Source organism: Pleurodeles waltl, chromosome 3_1 (genome assembly GCF_031143425.1).
Source record: "Pleurodeles waltl isolate 20211129_DDA chromosome 3_1, aPleWal1.hap1.20221129, whole genome shotgun sequence".
In the NCBI taxonomy this organism is placed as follows: Eukaryota; Metazoa; Chordata; class Amphibia; order Caudata; family Salamandridae; genus Pleurodeles; species Pleurodeles waltl.
In genome coordinates, this window is record NC_090440.1 from 240,280,226 (window position 1) to 240,297,540 (window position 17,315).

The 17,315-nt window shown below is 43.8% G+C and overlaps 1 protein-coding gene across 6 annotated transcripts in view; it reads right to left on the minus strand.

The window, feature by feature from the left end:
* AP3B2 (adaptor related protein complex 3 subunit beta 2) overlaps window positions 1-17,315 on the minus strand; it is a 332,461-nt gene that overhangs the window by 63,838 nt on the left and 251,308 nt on the right. For 3 of the 6 annotated variants that reach the window (XM_069222320.1, XM_069222318.1, XM_069222322.1), the window contains 3 exons: window positions 14,926-15,115; window positions 7,247-7,322; window positions 3,791-3,897 (listed from right to left, as the gene is read on the minus strand). In XM_069222320.1, coding sequence (XP_069078421.1) covers window positions 3,791-3,897; window positions 7,247-7,322; window positions 14,926-15,115 — 373 coding nt within the window. Of the gene's footprint in view, window positions 1-3,790; window positions 3,898-7,246; window positions 7,323-14,925; window positions 15,119-17,315 lie in introns of all 6 variants that reach the window. The other 3 variants (XM_069222319.1, XM_069222321.1, XM_069222316.1) reach the window with 1 other exon arrangement.

Here is a 17,315-nt window from a genome sequence, read left to right on the forward strand (position 1 = left end):
CTTTGCATGACATAGTTTGTAGAAGTGCATTAAAATCTGTGTTTATCAGTGTCCACCTTTTTACACTGATAATGGCAGTATTCACTTGCTTATAAGATTAAACTTTAAACAGGGCATCCTGATTATCAATACATTTATTTTATGTGGATATTCAGAAAATCTGCCGTGGATATATATTGGAATTGCAAATCTGGTTAGGCAATCAATTTACCACAGTGCATACCAATACGACTGGTGCAGTAAATATGTCATAGACAGTGACAGAATGATTGGGGCAGCACTGGCAATTGCATCGAGCAGCACCGGCAGTTGCCAGTAGCAACCTAAAAACATATTTTCGTTGTGCTCTGTCACTTATGTTCTACGAACTAAGTATTGACGACAGAAGTATAAGCATATACGTTTGTACTACAAATAGAACTAGGCCTTGAATGATCAGAGTTCTTTATAATGCACAGGTGGAGCAAATTGTTACGTTCTTGTAGAAAATAAAAGGATGAATAAACAGTATTTGTGAAGTTTGTAGATCTGTTCATAGTTCAGTAGTTGTCAACACATTACAATACAATGGGGCATATGTTTCTGAACTGGGATCTCAAATAAAAGTCACTAGTCCTGGATTATGGAAATCCTGCCTATTCCACTCCTGGATCCAAGCAATGCATCTAATCCTTGAACAACAAAATCATGCCAATCTCTACCAGTGTACATTACCTGTGCCACTTTGAAGTCCGGTGCCTGCTTATTAAAAATACATCTTTGTTTTAGAAATAATTTAAGAAACTTATTAAGAATAAAGCTGACATTCTGGTGCACTATGCGAGAGGTCTAGATGTAATAATCAATGAAAAACTATAATGTGTTCTTCATATACTTTATAAAGCATACAGGGGGGGTGGAATTTATTAACATATCTACTTGTCCAGGGGACAGGTTGCTTCTCAAATCTACTTGTCCTGTAAAAAGATCTACTTGTCCCTTTGGTGCCATGTAGTGTGGCGACAAACTATGGCAGCAATCTCACTATGTAAGAACTCTGATAATAGCCTCTCTGATTATGCCAGGGCTACTACCATAGTAGGGCTTGAATACTTGCAGTTTCAATCCCTACTGTAGCAATTTCCTTATTTTGCCACCTTTCTGCAGATCTGCATACTGGGGCTGGAGGAAGCAGTAAGCAATAGTTCCAGGGCTGGAATGCCTTTGAGTCTGCAAACCTACTAACCTGCATGCTTTAAAGATTTTCACCAGCTTCTCTCTAATATTTTCCCATATTAAGAAAGGTTGGACATTTACTCCTGACAATGGAAGAATTAGAACTTCTTCCAGGGTTGGGAAGAAAGTGGCTGGAGGGAAAATGAACTTGCAAATGCTCAATAGATTTTCACATGAGCAAATCTACACATGCTTATTTACCCATGCTAAAATACAGTTCACAAATATTTTATAGGGGTACGACATATACCATGGGTGCACTTTTGTGACTTTCTTTAAGAATTTGGGGCCACATGTAGGTAGGTTCAGATTTGCGACCCGCAAATCCGAATGTAGGATGGTGTCCCTGACACCATCTGTGATTCGCAAGGGCTTTGCAAATGCCCATCTCATGAATAATCATGAAGTGGGTCGCAATTTGCGACCCCCTTGTGAATGGCGGCCCTCACAGGGATGGTGGCCTGCTGGAGACAGCAGACCACCATGTCTGTGACTGCTTTTCAATAAAGCATTTTTTTTTTTTTTTGTAATGCAGCCCGTTTTCCTTAAAGGAAAACGAGATGCATTACAAAAACGAAAAATGAAATGTTTTCATTTCATTTTTTCAGAGCAGGCAGTGGTCCGCAGGACCACTGCCTGCTCTGAATTTTTTTTTACAGTGACATTCACAATGGGGAAGGGGTCCAATGGGGACCCCTTCCCTTTTGCGAAAGTGTTAGCACCCATTTGAAATGGGTGCAAACTGCGATTGGTTTGCGCCTGCGTTCGCGGTCACAAAACATTCCTACATTGCACTGCGAGTCGCAATTAGGAAGAGAACACCCCTTCCTAATTGCGAGTATCAAACCCGTTTTGCGACTCGGTAACCAGGTAACCAGGTTACCGAATAACAAAACTGGGTTTGTGCATCGCAATGTGCTTTCTGCACGTCGCAAACAGCCAAAGTCGCTGTTTGCGACATGCAAAAAGCTACCTACATGTGGGTCTTGGTCCCTAATTAGGTCTGGTGTTAACAAAGACATTTTGTTTTTATTAAACTTCTATTTCTCTCTCTTTCGGCTGGCTTTACTGTGAGTGATCGCATTCTGCTCTTCCACAAGGAGCATATTGGCACACAAAGTAGTTTTGTTCAGTGTCAGGAACTACAGTGGCAATCAGTGATGTAACGAAACTGGAGGGTGCCCCTTTGCAAAGAACATGGAGGAGCCCCCTCTTCAGACTCACTCAGGGCAGGTGCTGTGCTGAAGGGGCCCCCTGGAGGGCGGCTGCGGGGCCTTTGTTATGCCACTGGTGGCAACGTGTGCTTTTAAGAGTTCAAAAACCTTTTCTTCTTTTTTTTTTGCCAGTGTTTGTTACAATGTTGAGGGCCTGGTAGCTCCCACAACAATAAAGTGTTCCAAAAGCCATGTCAAAACAAGACACACATTGATGAAACTAAAAGACTTATAAAAATATGTCAGATCAGTTGGCTTTGTCAGTGTTTGTTTATTTTCATGCTTCCCATAATCGTGTTGAAAATGGTTACACTGATTTTCCATTAGAAATATTTTTGCGAAATACTAGCATGCATCAATACATTTTACTAAATGACACTTCATTTGCATCTAATCAGAGAGCATTCTGGGAGCATTATACTTAGCCTCATAGCCTAAACTTTTCCAACATGTGTATACACGTTTTTTTTTGTGTACTGGAACCAACGTCAGTAGTGAAGTGTGACCTTAAAACATTTATTTACAGCACTCACCCTAATAATGAAGGCTTTCAAATAATGAACCATAAATACAAGTTCAAACAGCATTACCTTTTGGAAACACATTACCTCAACTGCAGAGAGTTCCACTCTCTGTAAACAGGCAGCCAAAGGGTTTGTGCTGCAGAGGGTTGGGCCTACTTGTCCCAAGGACAAAGTAAAAGTAAACATAAAAACTTGTTGCACTTGACCCCAAACAAGATGTCCAGGGCAGCGGGCGATAGGAATTCCACATCCCTGAAGCATAGTTATAATAACAGTTTTGGTGTTGAAGAATGACTACTTTATTTCTCCCATATTTGGACATCAGTTTGTTTAATAATCCAACTAGTGGGGATTCAAATTTTCACTACATACCTCACGATAGACACATTGATTGAGTACTGGCCATATTACATTAAATCCCAATTTCGTAGAAGGTTCATTTTAAAGCTATGTGGAGGGTTCTGAAGTATTCTGTATTGATGGGCATTATAGCACAATTTGTCAATTAGCTGCAGATAAGGGCTCTGCAATCCTCCACAGAAACCCACTGTTTATGTCGAGTATCCCTCATACACAATCATGGGGATGATCATTCTCTAATCAGGCCAATGGTCTGCAGATAAATCTCACACTCTTTCTTTCTTCAAAAATTGTTCAGATTGGAAATGGCAACTAACAATAGGAAGATATCCCAAATAGGATACGTATCGTAGCACCTAATCTAATAGTTTAGTTCAATCACATTCAGCAGTAAGAAGCAACTGACATACCACAAATGCTATGGCCTCGAAATGAAGCTATTGCTGCTGCACGGTATCCGGAATGCAGGTCACTTACCGTAGGAGACAAAGCAGTATCGGTCATTGAAAGTCCCTCCAGGTCTGTCACCAGGCTGGCAGATACGACATTTCTAGATGAGACGTGGGGGACGGTGGGAGTGGAGACTACAGGGATAAAGAAAGAAGGATGTATTAGCTATAGAAAAAGACACAGCAAGATGACATTATCTGAGACTTGGCTAAGTATGCCATGTGAGCCTCCAACAGTATCCTGTTAAGGCCAGAAAGTGAGCCAAGGACTACATTTTCTGCACTAAGAAACCTGCAGGCCTCTTTCAAGCAAATAAAATAAAATGTTCTCCTTTAATAGCAGTATTGAACACACTTGACAGTTAACTCATAACATTCGGTTCTAGTAATTGTTACTCGTTATGCACATTCTTTAGGTCACATTCTAATTTGCCTGATACCTGATCATATAAACTAAATTATCATATCACCTAGGAGTCGTGGTCAGTGTAATGTGGCAGCATTAAGTATGTCTTTGCATTGAGGTGCAAGAGCAATTCAGTTCCGAATCCTCAAAAAGGTTTAAATTGTTTTTAGCCCATATGGTTACGAATGGTATGCTGGGCCGAGGCGCATGTGTGAAAAGAAACAACAACCATCTTTTGTTCTGTTTCATTCCAAAACACAAAGAGCACCTTTAAGAGCAATGTCAATAAAGAAGTGTAAGAAACTGGATTATTGGTTGGGGGGGTGAGGGGATACATACTCAGGCAAAAACCACAATTCTTGTCAGGGTGAACCACAAAAGTCACTAAATTAACCTGTGTTTTACCTTCTGGTAGCTTGGTACAAAGCACTCAGGCTTAACTTAGCAATAATGTGTTGAGTATTTGTGCAGCACATGAACAGTATTAAAGACAAACCACAAAAAAAAAAAAATCCCAAGCCAATTCAGAAAAATAGAGTACATTTTAATAAATAAAATGATACAAGAATGACAAAAATCCAATCACTATAAATGGATATATTAATATTTTAAATTTCTACTGCAAACAGACCCTAAAAACACAAAGCGCCACTCGCAATCATCTGGGTGCGCTAGACCATAAGAAAAATACAAGTTCAGGCCAACTGCAATGGAGTGCGGGTCCGATACAGGGATTAGTTTAGTCCACTCAAAAAGTACCTTTTAAATCCAGGCGAAGAGTTCCATTTGTGGTGGAGGAGGCCACAAGGATAAGGCTAAGAGATGCAAATGTGAGTCGCTTTAGCACGAAGAGCTGGTCTGGCATTGCAGACAGTTGGCTCTGTCAGGCATTGCTGAGGGTCCCTGCTGTAGCACAAAGTGCGGGTCTCAAGTTGCTGGTCACTGCTGATGGTCGCTGTTGATGGAAAGAGCGGGTTCACCAGAGCTTCGCTTTGGCGGTGGTTGCAGGAGACAGAGTCTTGGCATGAATGGGCCCATTTGTAGTTGCAAGGAGCCTGAACTTCAGGATTTTCACCTTTTTTGTAAGAGGAGTACACTCTGACCCGGGGGAACCTCTTGACAATCAGGAACTCACTCTAGCAGGAGTCAGAAGCATGGCTCAGGCATGTTCAGTTGCAGTAGGTTAGCTGTGCAGTTGCAGGGGGGTCTCTGAAGCTACACAGGAGGTCAGCCGACTGACCCTTGGAGTCATTCTGGTTAGCCTGGGATAAAGGCAAGCAGGTCCAATCTTCCTTCTCAGACAGCAAGGTAGTCCCTAAAACAGCAGGGCAGTCCTCTGGCAGCAGGGCAGCCCTTCTTCTGTAACTTCTGCGGGTCTAGGATTGTTCTGATAAGTGGCTCTGGAGGTTCTATATTTATACCTAGTGCCAACCTTTGGGTGGGAGGACTTCCTACCCACCCCTACATCTGGTGTTGGAAAGTACTTCCCCTTCTCCAGTCAAGGCTCCAAACTGTTCTGGGGGTGACAAAAGGCAGGACAGGCCAGGTGTCAGGTTCCTTTATTGTGTGCAGGAGACAAATCTTTTTGATGTGTCAATGTGTTTGGGTACAGCTCCTGCTCAGTTATACTGCCTGAATGACCCATCCAATCAACACCAAAGCCCCCATGGTGTTACTGTCTGGAAGCAATAAACACACCGCAACAGCAGACATTCAGAGCCATGTGACTGAGGAGACTGAGAAAGGGCACAGATGGTTGGGACAAGAAAATGCCTGTCTAAAAGCTGCATTTTCAGAATTGTGATCTAAAATCCGACTTTACCATTAAAGAGGAGTTCAAATTAGAATACATTTCAGTGCCAAAGCATATCTCTATCTGCTCCAAATACAAAGTTAGCATGTGTTAAATGTAATAAGGTAACCCCAGTGTTAGTCAATGTAAAAGATAGGACTTACAACAGGGAAAAGTGACATTAGACATTTTTCAGTTCCAGGAAATGTAAAATTTAAGAACATATGTCCTACTTTTTTTAACGCAATGCGTTCTGTCCCATAGGCCTTTAGGGCCTACCTTATTAAGAACTATGGTTTGGGCCAGAAAAATAGTTTATTTTGCCAGATTGAAATGTCAGTTTAAAACTGCACTAAAGGCTTCAGTGGCAGAACTGAGATATGCTTAAAGATCTACTTTAGTCGGTGGCACAATGTGCGCTGCAGGCCCACTGGTAACATTTAATTTACAGGCCTTGGGTATGGGTAGTAGCATTTACTAGGGTCTTACAAGTAAATTAACTGTCAATTAGGTGTGGGCCACTTTTACCATATTTGAAAGAGAGACCACAAGCACTTTAGCACTGGTTAGCAGTGGTAAAGGGCCCAGAGTCCTTAGCCAACAAAAACAAATTCAGCAAAACAGTGGGGATAAAGACAAAAAGTTTGGGGTAATATCATGCCAACGATGTCTGATCCATCATGTGGCTTATATTCTACCTTTGCTTTGAAAAACAATAAAGGCCAGGAAAAGTAATCTTCACCTAAAGAATTTTGTCTTACAGAGGAACCCAGTGTCCAGGAATTTCATTATGGCAATAGGAAATCATCACCCCTCTGGTCATGGTTTCTAATTTTGTAAGCGTTGTGATTCCTAACTCCTTGTATGTTGTATTCTAGTAGTCTTTTGATTCTCCTTGCAGCGCATTTCCACGTTTTTTTGCTTTTTGTTGCCCCCTCCCATTTGTGTCCCTCTCATAGGTTACAGAAGAATGTTTCACGCAAACATTTATTTATCTGTCTCACATTAGTAGACCATATTCTTGCATGTTGTTCTCATCCTTGCCATGGATATAACATGAGATAATGTGTATGTATCGTTTTGGTAAGCGAAAATAAAAAAGCTCGAGCTGGAAAAGATCCTACATTCCAAGAGATTATGATAGAGGTTGGAATTATCCAGTTTCCTATAATACAAGTATGATCCAGTCAAGAATAGACATTTCTTTGACATAAATGCTGAGAGGGCTACGACAATAGACACAGAAATGAGAGTTCACCTCAGGGCCCGGTACTTGGCTTACTCACAATCATCCAGATCCAGCAGGGAGATCTCCTTGGTTGAGGATTTCACTGGTTCGGAGGCGGGCTTGGTGGTGGGAGGCTGGACACAAACAAACAAACTCAGGATGAACATTGTTTTATGTTTTATTTTAATTTATGTGTTACACAAAAATGCCATGTATTTATCTTCAAGATGCAGGAACGGCCTATAGAGAATACATTTTTAGTGCCACAGTGGTTTCTAAACAAAAAAAATAAAATAAAAGACAAAATGGCAACGTAGTTACCAAACTAGAATATAATCCGGATAGCAATGTGCAACATCCATGTTTACTACATTACACACTGCACTCCAAATTTCAGATTAAATTAAACATGTTTACAATTTCAGGAACAAGGTGATAAAACATTTAATTCGTTTTCGTCCATTTCTGTGTTTAAAATCTAGATCTGCAGGTTTCAAGGGTGGCATTTAGCCTCTAGATTACTTCTAATCCCATAAAAGTCATTGTGTACTGCAGGTCTTTAAATGATAGAGGATATTCATATCAATAATTTATCCAATCATTAAACCAATTAGACCAATGCAAGTTTCTACTTATTTATATAACCACAGAAGTTCAAAATAGGATTTTAACATTCCTGAATACTGAAATATGGAAGGGCATTTTGGCACTGAACTTTAGTTTCATAAAATGAATAACACCTTCAATAAGCATCCTTGGATTCTTTATTTTTAGCTATCTATCACCTAAACAATGTCAGTTATATAAATCTACTCACCCAAACAGTTGCTCATACAAAGTAGCCTCTGATAAAATGTGTCTCCTCCGCGAGTAAATGCACTTTCTCTTAACACCGCTTACCTTCTTTATCAATCAAAAGTGCTTTATTTCCTTCATTAGACTTTGCACACTAGGCAGCAGTCACACAAATGCTGACACAAACAAGTTATTTACCTTCTGTTGTATTCTTTCTGGCGGATACGATATATAACCATAGATTCCTCACCGTTAGAGTCTACAATTGCTCTAGCATGCCAGAAGGTGGTGCTGTAATACTTCGTAATGGCCTTACGCCACCCCGCAAATGATGGCACAAAGGCAAATATATAGGCCCCACTCCCGTGTGCTGACGTCAATTTGACCTTATCTGCAGCCCTGGCTTTCTAGGCAGTAGTGATTGCTGAATGTATGCACGGGTGCCCATTTAGCCCCCTGCAGATATCTAGGACAGGAACACCCCTCATCACCACTTTTGAGGCAGTTTTGGTACGAAAAGAATGCACTCGTGGTCCGTTTGGGGGGGGGGTCCTTCCATGCTTTGGCATATTACGTCTTAATGCACAGGATAATACAGCTGGACAGGGTCTGTTTCTGCGCAACCTTCCTTTTAGCACCAGCAAAGACCAAGAACAGCTGATGGTCTACAAGGTATTTCCATGTGCACACTATGTAAAAACTACGCTCTCCTGGGATTATGCAGCCTATCCTCTTCCAAGGGATGTGATAGAAAGAAATGACAGGAAGGGTGTTGGATTGACCCATATGGAAAGACAATACAACCTTTGGGAGAAATGAAGCACGGGTTTCTCAGCAAAGCAGTAGTCCGAAAAGAAAATGGTGCGTGGAGGTTGCATTGACAGCACCTGCAGGGCACTGACACAGCACACAGCAGTGAATGCAATAAAGGAAAATCACCTTGCGGATGAGGAGCCATAGCGAGCAGCTGTTCCTGGGCCTGAACGGTGTGCACATCAGAAACAATAGGGCCAAGTTAAGGTCCTACTTAGGCATAATAAAGTGCCTTGGTGGAAACAAGTGCACCAAACTTTTTAAGAACCTCATCTCAACAGGTGATTTGAATAAAGAAGTTTGATTGTGGTGGCATATAACCTTTAATTGTGCTGGTGCACGCCCCATAAGGAGAAGATGTTAGAGCCACCCTGGGATGAAGACGCCAGCTGACATCTTATGAGCTCATCCACACTGGCATTTAGTGATGCCACCTGATGATTGACTACAAAGAATATCAACTGACAGTCCAGCCATCTCTAGGCACAAGACCCAAGAACCCATGCCTTTTTGTCGTACTACATAGAAGTTGTGTTGGGGAAATATCCGGAACAACAAAGTAATGAACAACAGAAGCGGAACCACGCTTGCGTGAACAACGACTTCACTGTTCTGTGCCTTAACCATGCATGTGCTGAACAACGCACATTCGTGGTTAAGGCAGAAAAAAAGTGAGTCACCATCAGGAAATGTGGTCAAGTAAGTGGGTCTGGGGCAGGTTTGGCAGGTATTTTTTTAGGGGTGGGGGCAGTTTGGTTTTTAGGGGTGGGGGTTCGGGGTAGTTCTGTTTTTTAAGGGTCAGGGGATGGGGTAGTTCTGTTTTTTAGGGGTAGGGTGGGGGATGGGGTAGGTTTATTTTTAGGGGTGGGGGGCTAGGGTAATTTTAGTTTTAGGGGCGGGTTGGGGGGGTCAGGGTAGTTTTAGTATTAGGGGTGGGGGGCTGGGATAGTTTTGTTTTTAGCGGCGGGGTGGGAGGTCGGGGTAGTTTTGCTCTTAGTGGTAGGGTTGGGGTTGTTTTACTATTAGGAGGTTGCGGGGGCGGGGTTGTTTTAGCTTTTAGGGGCGGGGTAGATTTAGTTTTTAGGGGTGGGGGTCAGAGTAGTTTTAGGTTTCAGGGGCGGATGTCGGGGTGGTTTTAGTATTAGGGGTGGGGGGTTGGGGTAGTTGTAGTTTTTAGGGTCGGGTGGGGTGGTCGGAGTAGTTTTAGTTTTAGGAGTGGGGGGTCGGGGTAGTTTAATTTTTTGGGGGCAAGAGAGAGGGGGTCGGAGTAGTTTTAGTATTAGGGGCAGAGGTGGGGATATTTTTTTTTTTAGGTGCAGGCGTGTGGGGTCGGTGTAGTTTTGCTATTAGAGGTGGGGTTATATTAGCATTACAGGGGTGGGGGTCGGGATAGTTTTAGTTTTAGTGGCGGGATGAGGAGTCAGGGTAGTTTTAGTATTAGGGGTGGGGGTGGGTGGTCAAGGTAGTTTTGTTTTTAGGGGCAGGGGTGGGGGGTCAGGGTAGTTTTGTTTTTAGGGGTGGGGGTCGGGGTTGTTTTAGTATTGGGGGGAATCGGGTTGTTTTAGTTTTTAGGGGCGGTGTGGGGGGTTGGGGCAGTTTTTGTTTCAGGTGCAGGAATGGGGGGTTGGGGTCGTTTCAGTATTAGGGGTGGGGTACTTCTGGGCATTATGGCAGATTGGGGGTCACATGCTGGAACCACGCATGCCGTCCCACACATGCCTTTACTAGGCATGCCTTTACAACAAAATTTCGTTGTTAAGGCATGAGTGGTAAAGGCATTTGTGATAACAACGCGGTCGTTGTTCCGACCGCGTTGTTCAGGCATGCGTGGTTCCAGGATTCGTTGTTCCATCATACATTCTTTGTGCTGTTTGTCAGGGCCTACACATAACTTCCACTTGATCAATGGGATTTTTTTTTTTTAAACAGTTAAATGGTTTGAAATTCCAGGAGGTTTAAATATAGTCTACATTTCAACGGGAACCACAGACCCTTGATTTCCACTTCTCCCAGGTGACGGCCTGAACCCATGATGCACTTGCCACTACTGGGATCTCTTGAGACAATGGCCTGCTGCATAACAAGATGGGATCACTTACCATCAGTGAAAGTCATGGGCCGTCTCTTTCAAGATGCAGCTGTTGCCTAACATATTCCCAAGTGCTGCACCCCCTGAAATTACCACATGTGCCAGCAAGCATAAGGGACCAGGTGGATGCCTGAAGATACCAGGCCAAGAAGCCTTAAAACCTGCATAGAGTCCTAGGAATGAGCCTGAAACATGAGGATCATTTACTGAATGTCCTGGGCTCGATGCAGGGGTGGGAAGGTTTTGAATACCATCATACCCAGGAGGCTCCTCTACAAGGTGAATCCTATGTGCTGGTGTCAGATGGGCCCAAGGAGCGAAAGAAGGCCGATCATTGTTCAAGAAGGTTACAATAGACTGTGGTGAGCCTGCCTTCAGCAGTTAATTGTTACGGCCACTGCCATCATCTTTGTAAATGCCCAAGGGGTAGAGGTGAAGCTGAAGGGTAGAGTGGCAAATTGGAATTGCTCGGGTCCAGGACAAAAAGAACCTGTGCCACAGAAGGCATTTTGAATTTTTCCTTCTACAGGAAGGCATTTGGGTGGGGTGAAGATCCAAAATCGCCATGAGCCCTTCATCCTTCTTGAAAGAAAGTAGGAGTAAAATCAGTCGCCCTTTACAAATTCCAGTACAGCTTGGCCAATAGTGATTTGACTTCATGCAAAAGGATTGCAAAAGGATTGCAACATGATCCATTTAAATCTGAGTAGAAATGGATGGGATACAATGGGGCATGATAGGAATCCTTTCTGAACAATTTGAAGCACTCACAGATCTGAAGTGATGGCTCCCAGATGGGTAAAAAAAAAATCTAACCCTTCCACTGTACCAGCTGTGCATGGTACTGTAACGGGAAATTAAAGTGGCTTGCAAGCCACTGCACTGTGTGATGAGGAGATGGAAGACTGCTGGCCTTGGTCATGTCTGTGACCCCTGCGACCACCATTTCCTATGGAGCAATGAAAAGTGTGGGCCTATACTGCTGAATTGTTTGGGAGAGCTGCAGCTGTAGATAGGCAAGACCCCACCTCTGAATTTTCTGTATTGCTGGTGAAAGGGGTGGGCCCAAGGCATGGCCTACATCATCTGTTGTGTCTAGGGTAGCCTTTAAGAGATATTTAAAAGGGTCCTCTACGTCTTGAACTGTTCAGGCAAAGGCTATTCTGAATTTGTCAGAGACACACAGCAAGATCCTACTGGCCATGTCCCAAAGAGCATACATATGATGGCCCAGAAGTTAGACCTCATTTAGGGACTGAAGGGCCAAACTAGTTAAGCAAAATATTATTCTGCCAAATGTGTCAATGTGCTTCAATTTCCTAGCCGGTGCACAGAAACAACGGAATTTGGGATGACCTTGCTTGTGGACCACTAAGCTTTCTATGGTAGCTAGTTGTAAATCAAGTTCTTCAAAGGCCCTGCAGAAAACCACTGCATAGGGAGCACTTCCCCCTCTGGGTGGACTTGGAGGAGATTCTCATTTAGTCTCTGGAAAAGTGTCAAACCTACTACCATTCTGTAGGTCCATGTATAATCCAGCATCAGTATGGCGAGTTAGAATCATATTGTCTTTCTCATAATCATCATTATCGCCTGGTATTTTCGGAAGCCCTTGCACTGCCTCAGAATTTGAGCCAAACAGGATCTCTATCGTCGAGGGAGAGGCTGCGGGTCATTCAATGCTGGAGGCTGCACTGTGGTGCTTTCATAGTGTAACAAAAGGATAGCTCCTGGTGATGTTGGTTCTATGTCAGAGATTATTGGGAGGACCACCAAGGAGTTGAAACTACGAAAATCAAACCACACTCTTGGAACCCCTTTACCTTCTATTTCTGCCATAGCTATCACCTCTGAGACGAACAGTACCATGGACAGTGACAAGGATCACTGCTAGATGTTGTAGCGGCTCACCCTGGCCATGCCATATTGACTTCGGGCACAATTTGAGCCTTCTGCGCATTGCAACACATGCAATCACACCTTGGTGGATGGGACACAATGTGATACAAACGACATACTGTGGGAACAATCCTGTGCCTTTTGGTGAACTTTAAGCCAATGTTAAAATTAAATGATAGTATCTGCAGTACCATCAATCCATTTGGGGATTGAAGACCTAGCCACTATGATTTCTAAATAAAGTGTACATTTACAAATATGTTTATTATTTTTACCTTAACTGTGGAGTTGATTAGTGTGTAATATAAGCAGTCTGACGGAACAACACAAAAGTAGCATGCAGGAAACTCAGTAACATTGGGGTCAGAGGGCTCCCACTGCCCGATCATCCCCTCTCTTGGCAGAAGTGAAGTTGGTCAGTTCCGAAGGGCTCTACATTAGATGCAGCGTGAAGTATTCATGGGGCTCTGTGAGTAGTTTCCATACAGAAGGCTTCTGCTTTTAGAAACACAGACGTTTGATGGCAATCCCAACAGTCAATCAAGGTCTTGAATAAGCAATGGGTCAGAGCTGCAACCATAGCCTTCAGTGATGAATTATTATATATGAACATCAGACTGCCTCTTGATATTCAGTATTCTAAAATGTATTGTTCGTATTCTCGCCCTTATGATCTAATTTTAATATGCCAACATAAGAATGGTGTTCATGTAATTAAATTAGTATCAGAGTATACTGTTTTTGAAGATGACTTTCTTCCACACTTCAATTACCACAACTATGTTTTATGTTGTCTTTGTATAAGTGATGAAGCGTTGATTTTGTATTATTTGTGTTAAATCTGTTTATGGGTCGACATTTAAAATTAAAATAGATAAATGAATGAAATGACACGGACTGGTGTGGGAAATCTGGAGCAGGTTGAAGAATCCCAATTTTCTGCATTCTCAATCTGCTTGCTCATCTGAATGTATAATTCTCATAACTTGCTAGACTATGGGGGTCATTCTGACCTTGGCGGTCTTTTCGCAAGACCGCCGAGTTACCGCCGCGGTGAAGACCGCCGACCGCGGCGGTATGCCGCTGTGCGCATTCTGACCGCAGGGAGCGTTCCGCCGGAAAACCGCCAGCAGCCACACTGGCGGTCGGCGGGAAAGTGGAGACTGGTCAACCTCCACCGCCACGCCAGCAGAACACCGCCCACAGAATTACGACCCACATTTCTGTGTGGCGGTCTTCTGTTGGCGGTCTTCTGTTGGCGGTCACCTCCCCATGGCTCCTGTCACCTCCCGGAGGACCAACGCACAAGGCAAGTTGACCGTCCGTGAGGGGAGGGGGTGGGGGGGGTGTTGTGTGATGTGTGCGTGCATGGGGGTGTGCGTGTGAGTGTGTAGAGGGGGTGTGTGAGTGCGTGCATGCGGGCGGGGAGTGCTGCTGTGCCTATGGGCAATGTGTGTAGTTCGGCGGGTGCGCATGTCGGCATGTATGTGTGCGGGTATGTATCCCCGTTGTGTATGTGTGTGTGTAGGGGGTGTGTATATGTGCATGTTGGGGGTGTGTGCATGTCGGGGTGCGTGTATGTGCATGTCGGGGTGGGGGTGGGGAGGGGGTTCGTACCACCTCTGGGGGGTGGCAGGGGGGTGGAGGGTGTGGGGGGAGGACTCGGGGGGCCAGTGGGGGGTGGGGGAGACCCCTATCAGTGCCAGGGAAGGAATTCCCTGGCCCCGATAGTGCCTACCGCCATGGTTCGCATGGCGGTTCCCGACCGCCAGAAACCGCGGCGGTAAGCAGGGTCATGATACCGTTGGCGGTCTTGGGTCGACCGCCGGACCGGAGTGCGCAGACTCCAGCCCGTCGGTCATGACCGCCGTGGCTGTCGGAGTGGGGAAGTGGCGGTCGGTCGCGGCGGTGACCGCCGCGGTCAGAATGCCATTTTAATACCGCCGGTCTGTTCGCGGTCCGACCGCCGCCTCTCCGCCGACCGCCAAGGTCAGAATGAGGGCCTATGTATTATTTCATTGTGCCCTGGTGCTAATTTTCCTTTCTTTCCCACTTGCTCTTTCAATTCAGCGATCCCACTGCTATTTGATGGCCTCATCCACATTTCCAGCACGACCACTGAAGCAAACGTAACATGTTACCGTCTTTTTTGTCCTTATTTCTGGCTCTGACTGAGATTCATCCTCTTCCTCTGATTCGGACTCGGACTCCGAGGATGCACTCTCCGAGCTGCTGCTGCCATCCTCCGACGAGGACTTGGGAAGCGATTTATGGTTGGACTTCTTCATCTTCACTTTCTTGGGCTCCTCCTCTTCCTCCTCACTTTGATCGCTGCTGGAAAAAATTTCATTTTAGGAAGAATATGTAAACCTTCAAAATACACATTCACACTCTAGTTTTGATCATTAGTATTATTGATATATTTTCCTATATATTTTCCGTGCCCTAGCTAATGCAGTGACAAGCTAATTGACGGCACACAAAAATCTGGTCATCACTTTCTCCAGCACTAGAAAACAGACAAGTACTGGCAAAGCCAATACACCTGGCACTGGTCGCCATTCCTCAGGGTTTGTCAATGCCTGTTTTGTCAAGGATGTTATTTTTGCAGGAGCCTGCTGGACTCTTGACAATTCCAAAAACATTGAATAAAAGCAAATTTATTTTTGGTCTCAAAGATTACACATTTCCATAGTAGTCCCTGGCACTGAAGGAAACAACATGGTATGCAGATGTGTTCCGCGTGAAAGAGCAGAATGCTGTCACTCACAGTGAAGTTACCCAATGGATGAAGTGGGCTAACACACTTCTGCATGCTGCATGCTTTAGTCTGTGGGAGAAAAATATGAATGACACAACAACGAACCAATGGATGGAGGGTGCTGGTTGAGAGCCCCTTAAAGTAACCAAGACAAGCAGTCTCTGCACCTTTGCTGGGAAAAGGCCTATCTGCCTGTTACAGTGAACCTCCCTTGCCTCTAAAATCCTTTAACTGAATGGAAATTGTGTTCTCTAGGATTTTTAGCATCAGAGAGACATTTTAAGATTGTTTTTTGTGGAGACGGGGTCACCAAGGTTTGTGTTAATAGATCAGCCCAGTTCCGGGGCTACAAATAATACAGAAGGAGCTGCAAAAAACAGCTATAATTGTTGGCAGAGGTTTGTTACTATACTCGAAATACCTTAGAAAGGAAAGGGCCACCATGCAGAGGGTAGGGTTAAGGCTGTTTACTATGTTCCTGACTTTAGCCCGACTGCATTCCGTAAATTCAAATAACAGGAATTGGCTCTTCATTTATTTGTCTTTATTATCTTGGATATAAAGAGGATCAGCAGTTAGTAGGAAACCAATTCTCTTAGCAGTAAACAGCTTTCTGATCTTTTCACCCTTTTGCCTGAATTCTGAACGAGTCGGTGGACAGGTTCTCAAGAATTAGGGACAGTGCTTAATTTGAGCCAGTGGTGTCCGGAGCGTGGCATCAGCACTTATTTTTTAGGGCAGGCACTTATTTTTCTGTCTCAAGCATTTACTGCGACCAAAAGACTAATTTGGGAAAGACGGAGGAAGAGAAAAACAAAAAAAGTCATAATGGGAGAAAGCAGAAAGCTGCAAGAGTGAGCTGAAGGGGCAGGGAGTGGTTGTAAATGGATTGAAGAGGCCCAAGATGGCTTCAGGAATACACTACCTCAGTATTCTGTGCTTGCACATTTAATTGCAGCAGCCGCTTGTTTCAGAGGAGGGCTTTGGGCACCGTCACGTTTTTATTTACAAATTAAGCACTGGTTAGGCACACCAGAAATACCTAGGAATTTTAAAGTTATAAATATTTCCTGGGAAGAAGTGCCTTTCTTGAACATTTTTTAATGGAAAACGCCGATTTCTGGGCTTTGGAAATCTTTTGGAATATTGTCATTCTTTTTGCATTTTTTGCCACTCTTTTCCCATTTTTTTTATGAGGCAGAGGACATTCTACCCATATCAACCTAAATATACATTATGAAGTTATCCATGAGTTGGGACAAGTTTAATGGGTGAAGGTTTTGCACAATGTCTAGACTGAAGCTAATTGTGCTTTTTAATTTTCGGAAGAAGGCAAATACATAGCGGTAGCAGGTTATTTTCTTTACACTTCATGAATAACTGAAGGATACGCAGCATGACTGCCTGCAACAGCAGTGGGTTCTGAGTGAGCTTTTCTTCCCCAAGCCAATTTAGCAACCTAAAAATATGAAGATCTTACTTTCACAAGTGGCCTGTATGCAGTATGCTAGTCATTCTAGCATAAATGCTGTGGGATGCCGATTTCTCCTCTTTAGAATCTTCAACACTGGTATCTACTCTAAGGTTTCAGGCGAGTTGGCGTCCTAGTGAGAGACGGAAACACAAGCTAATGCATTCCAGGGAGAGGCAGGGGTGTAGGGGACTTGTTGGTTAACAAAGAGGAAAGCTGAGCCAGGAAACTGTTTTTTAATACGTTTTATTCAACAAAATCTCAGCTGGTGAGTGAGCTTATGCAAACCTTGATCTGAT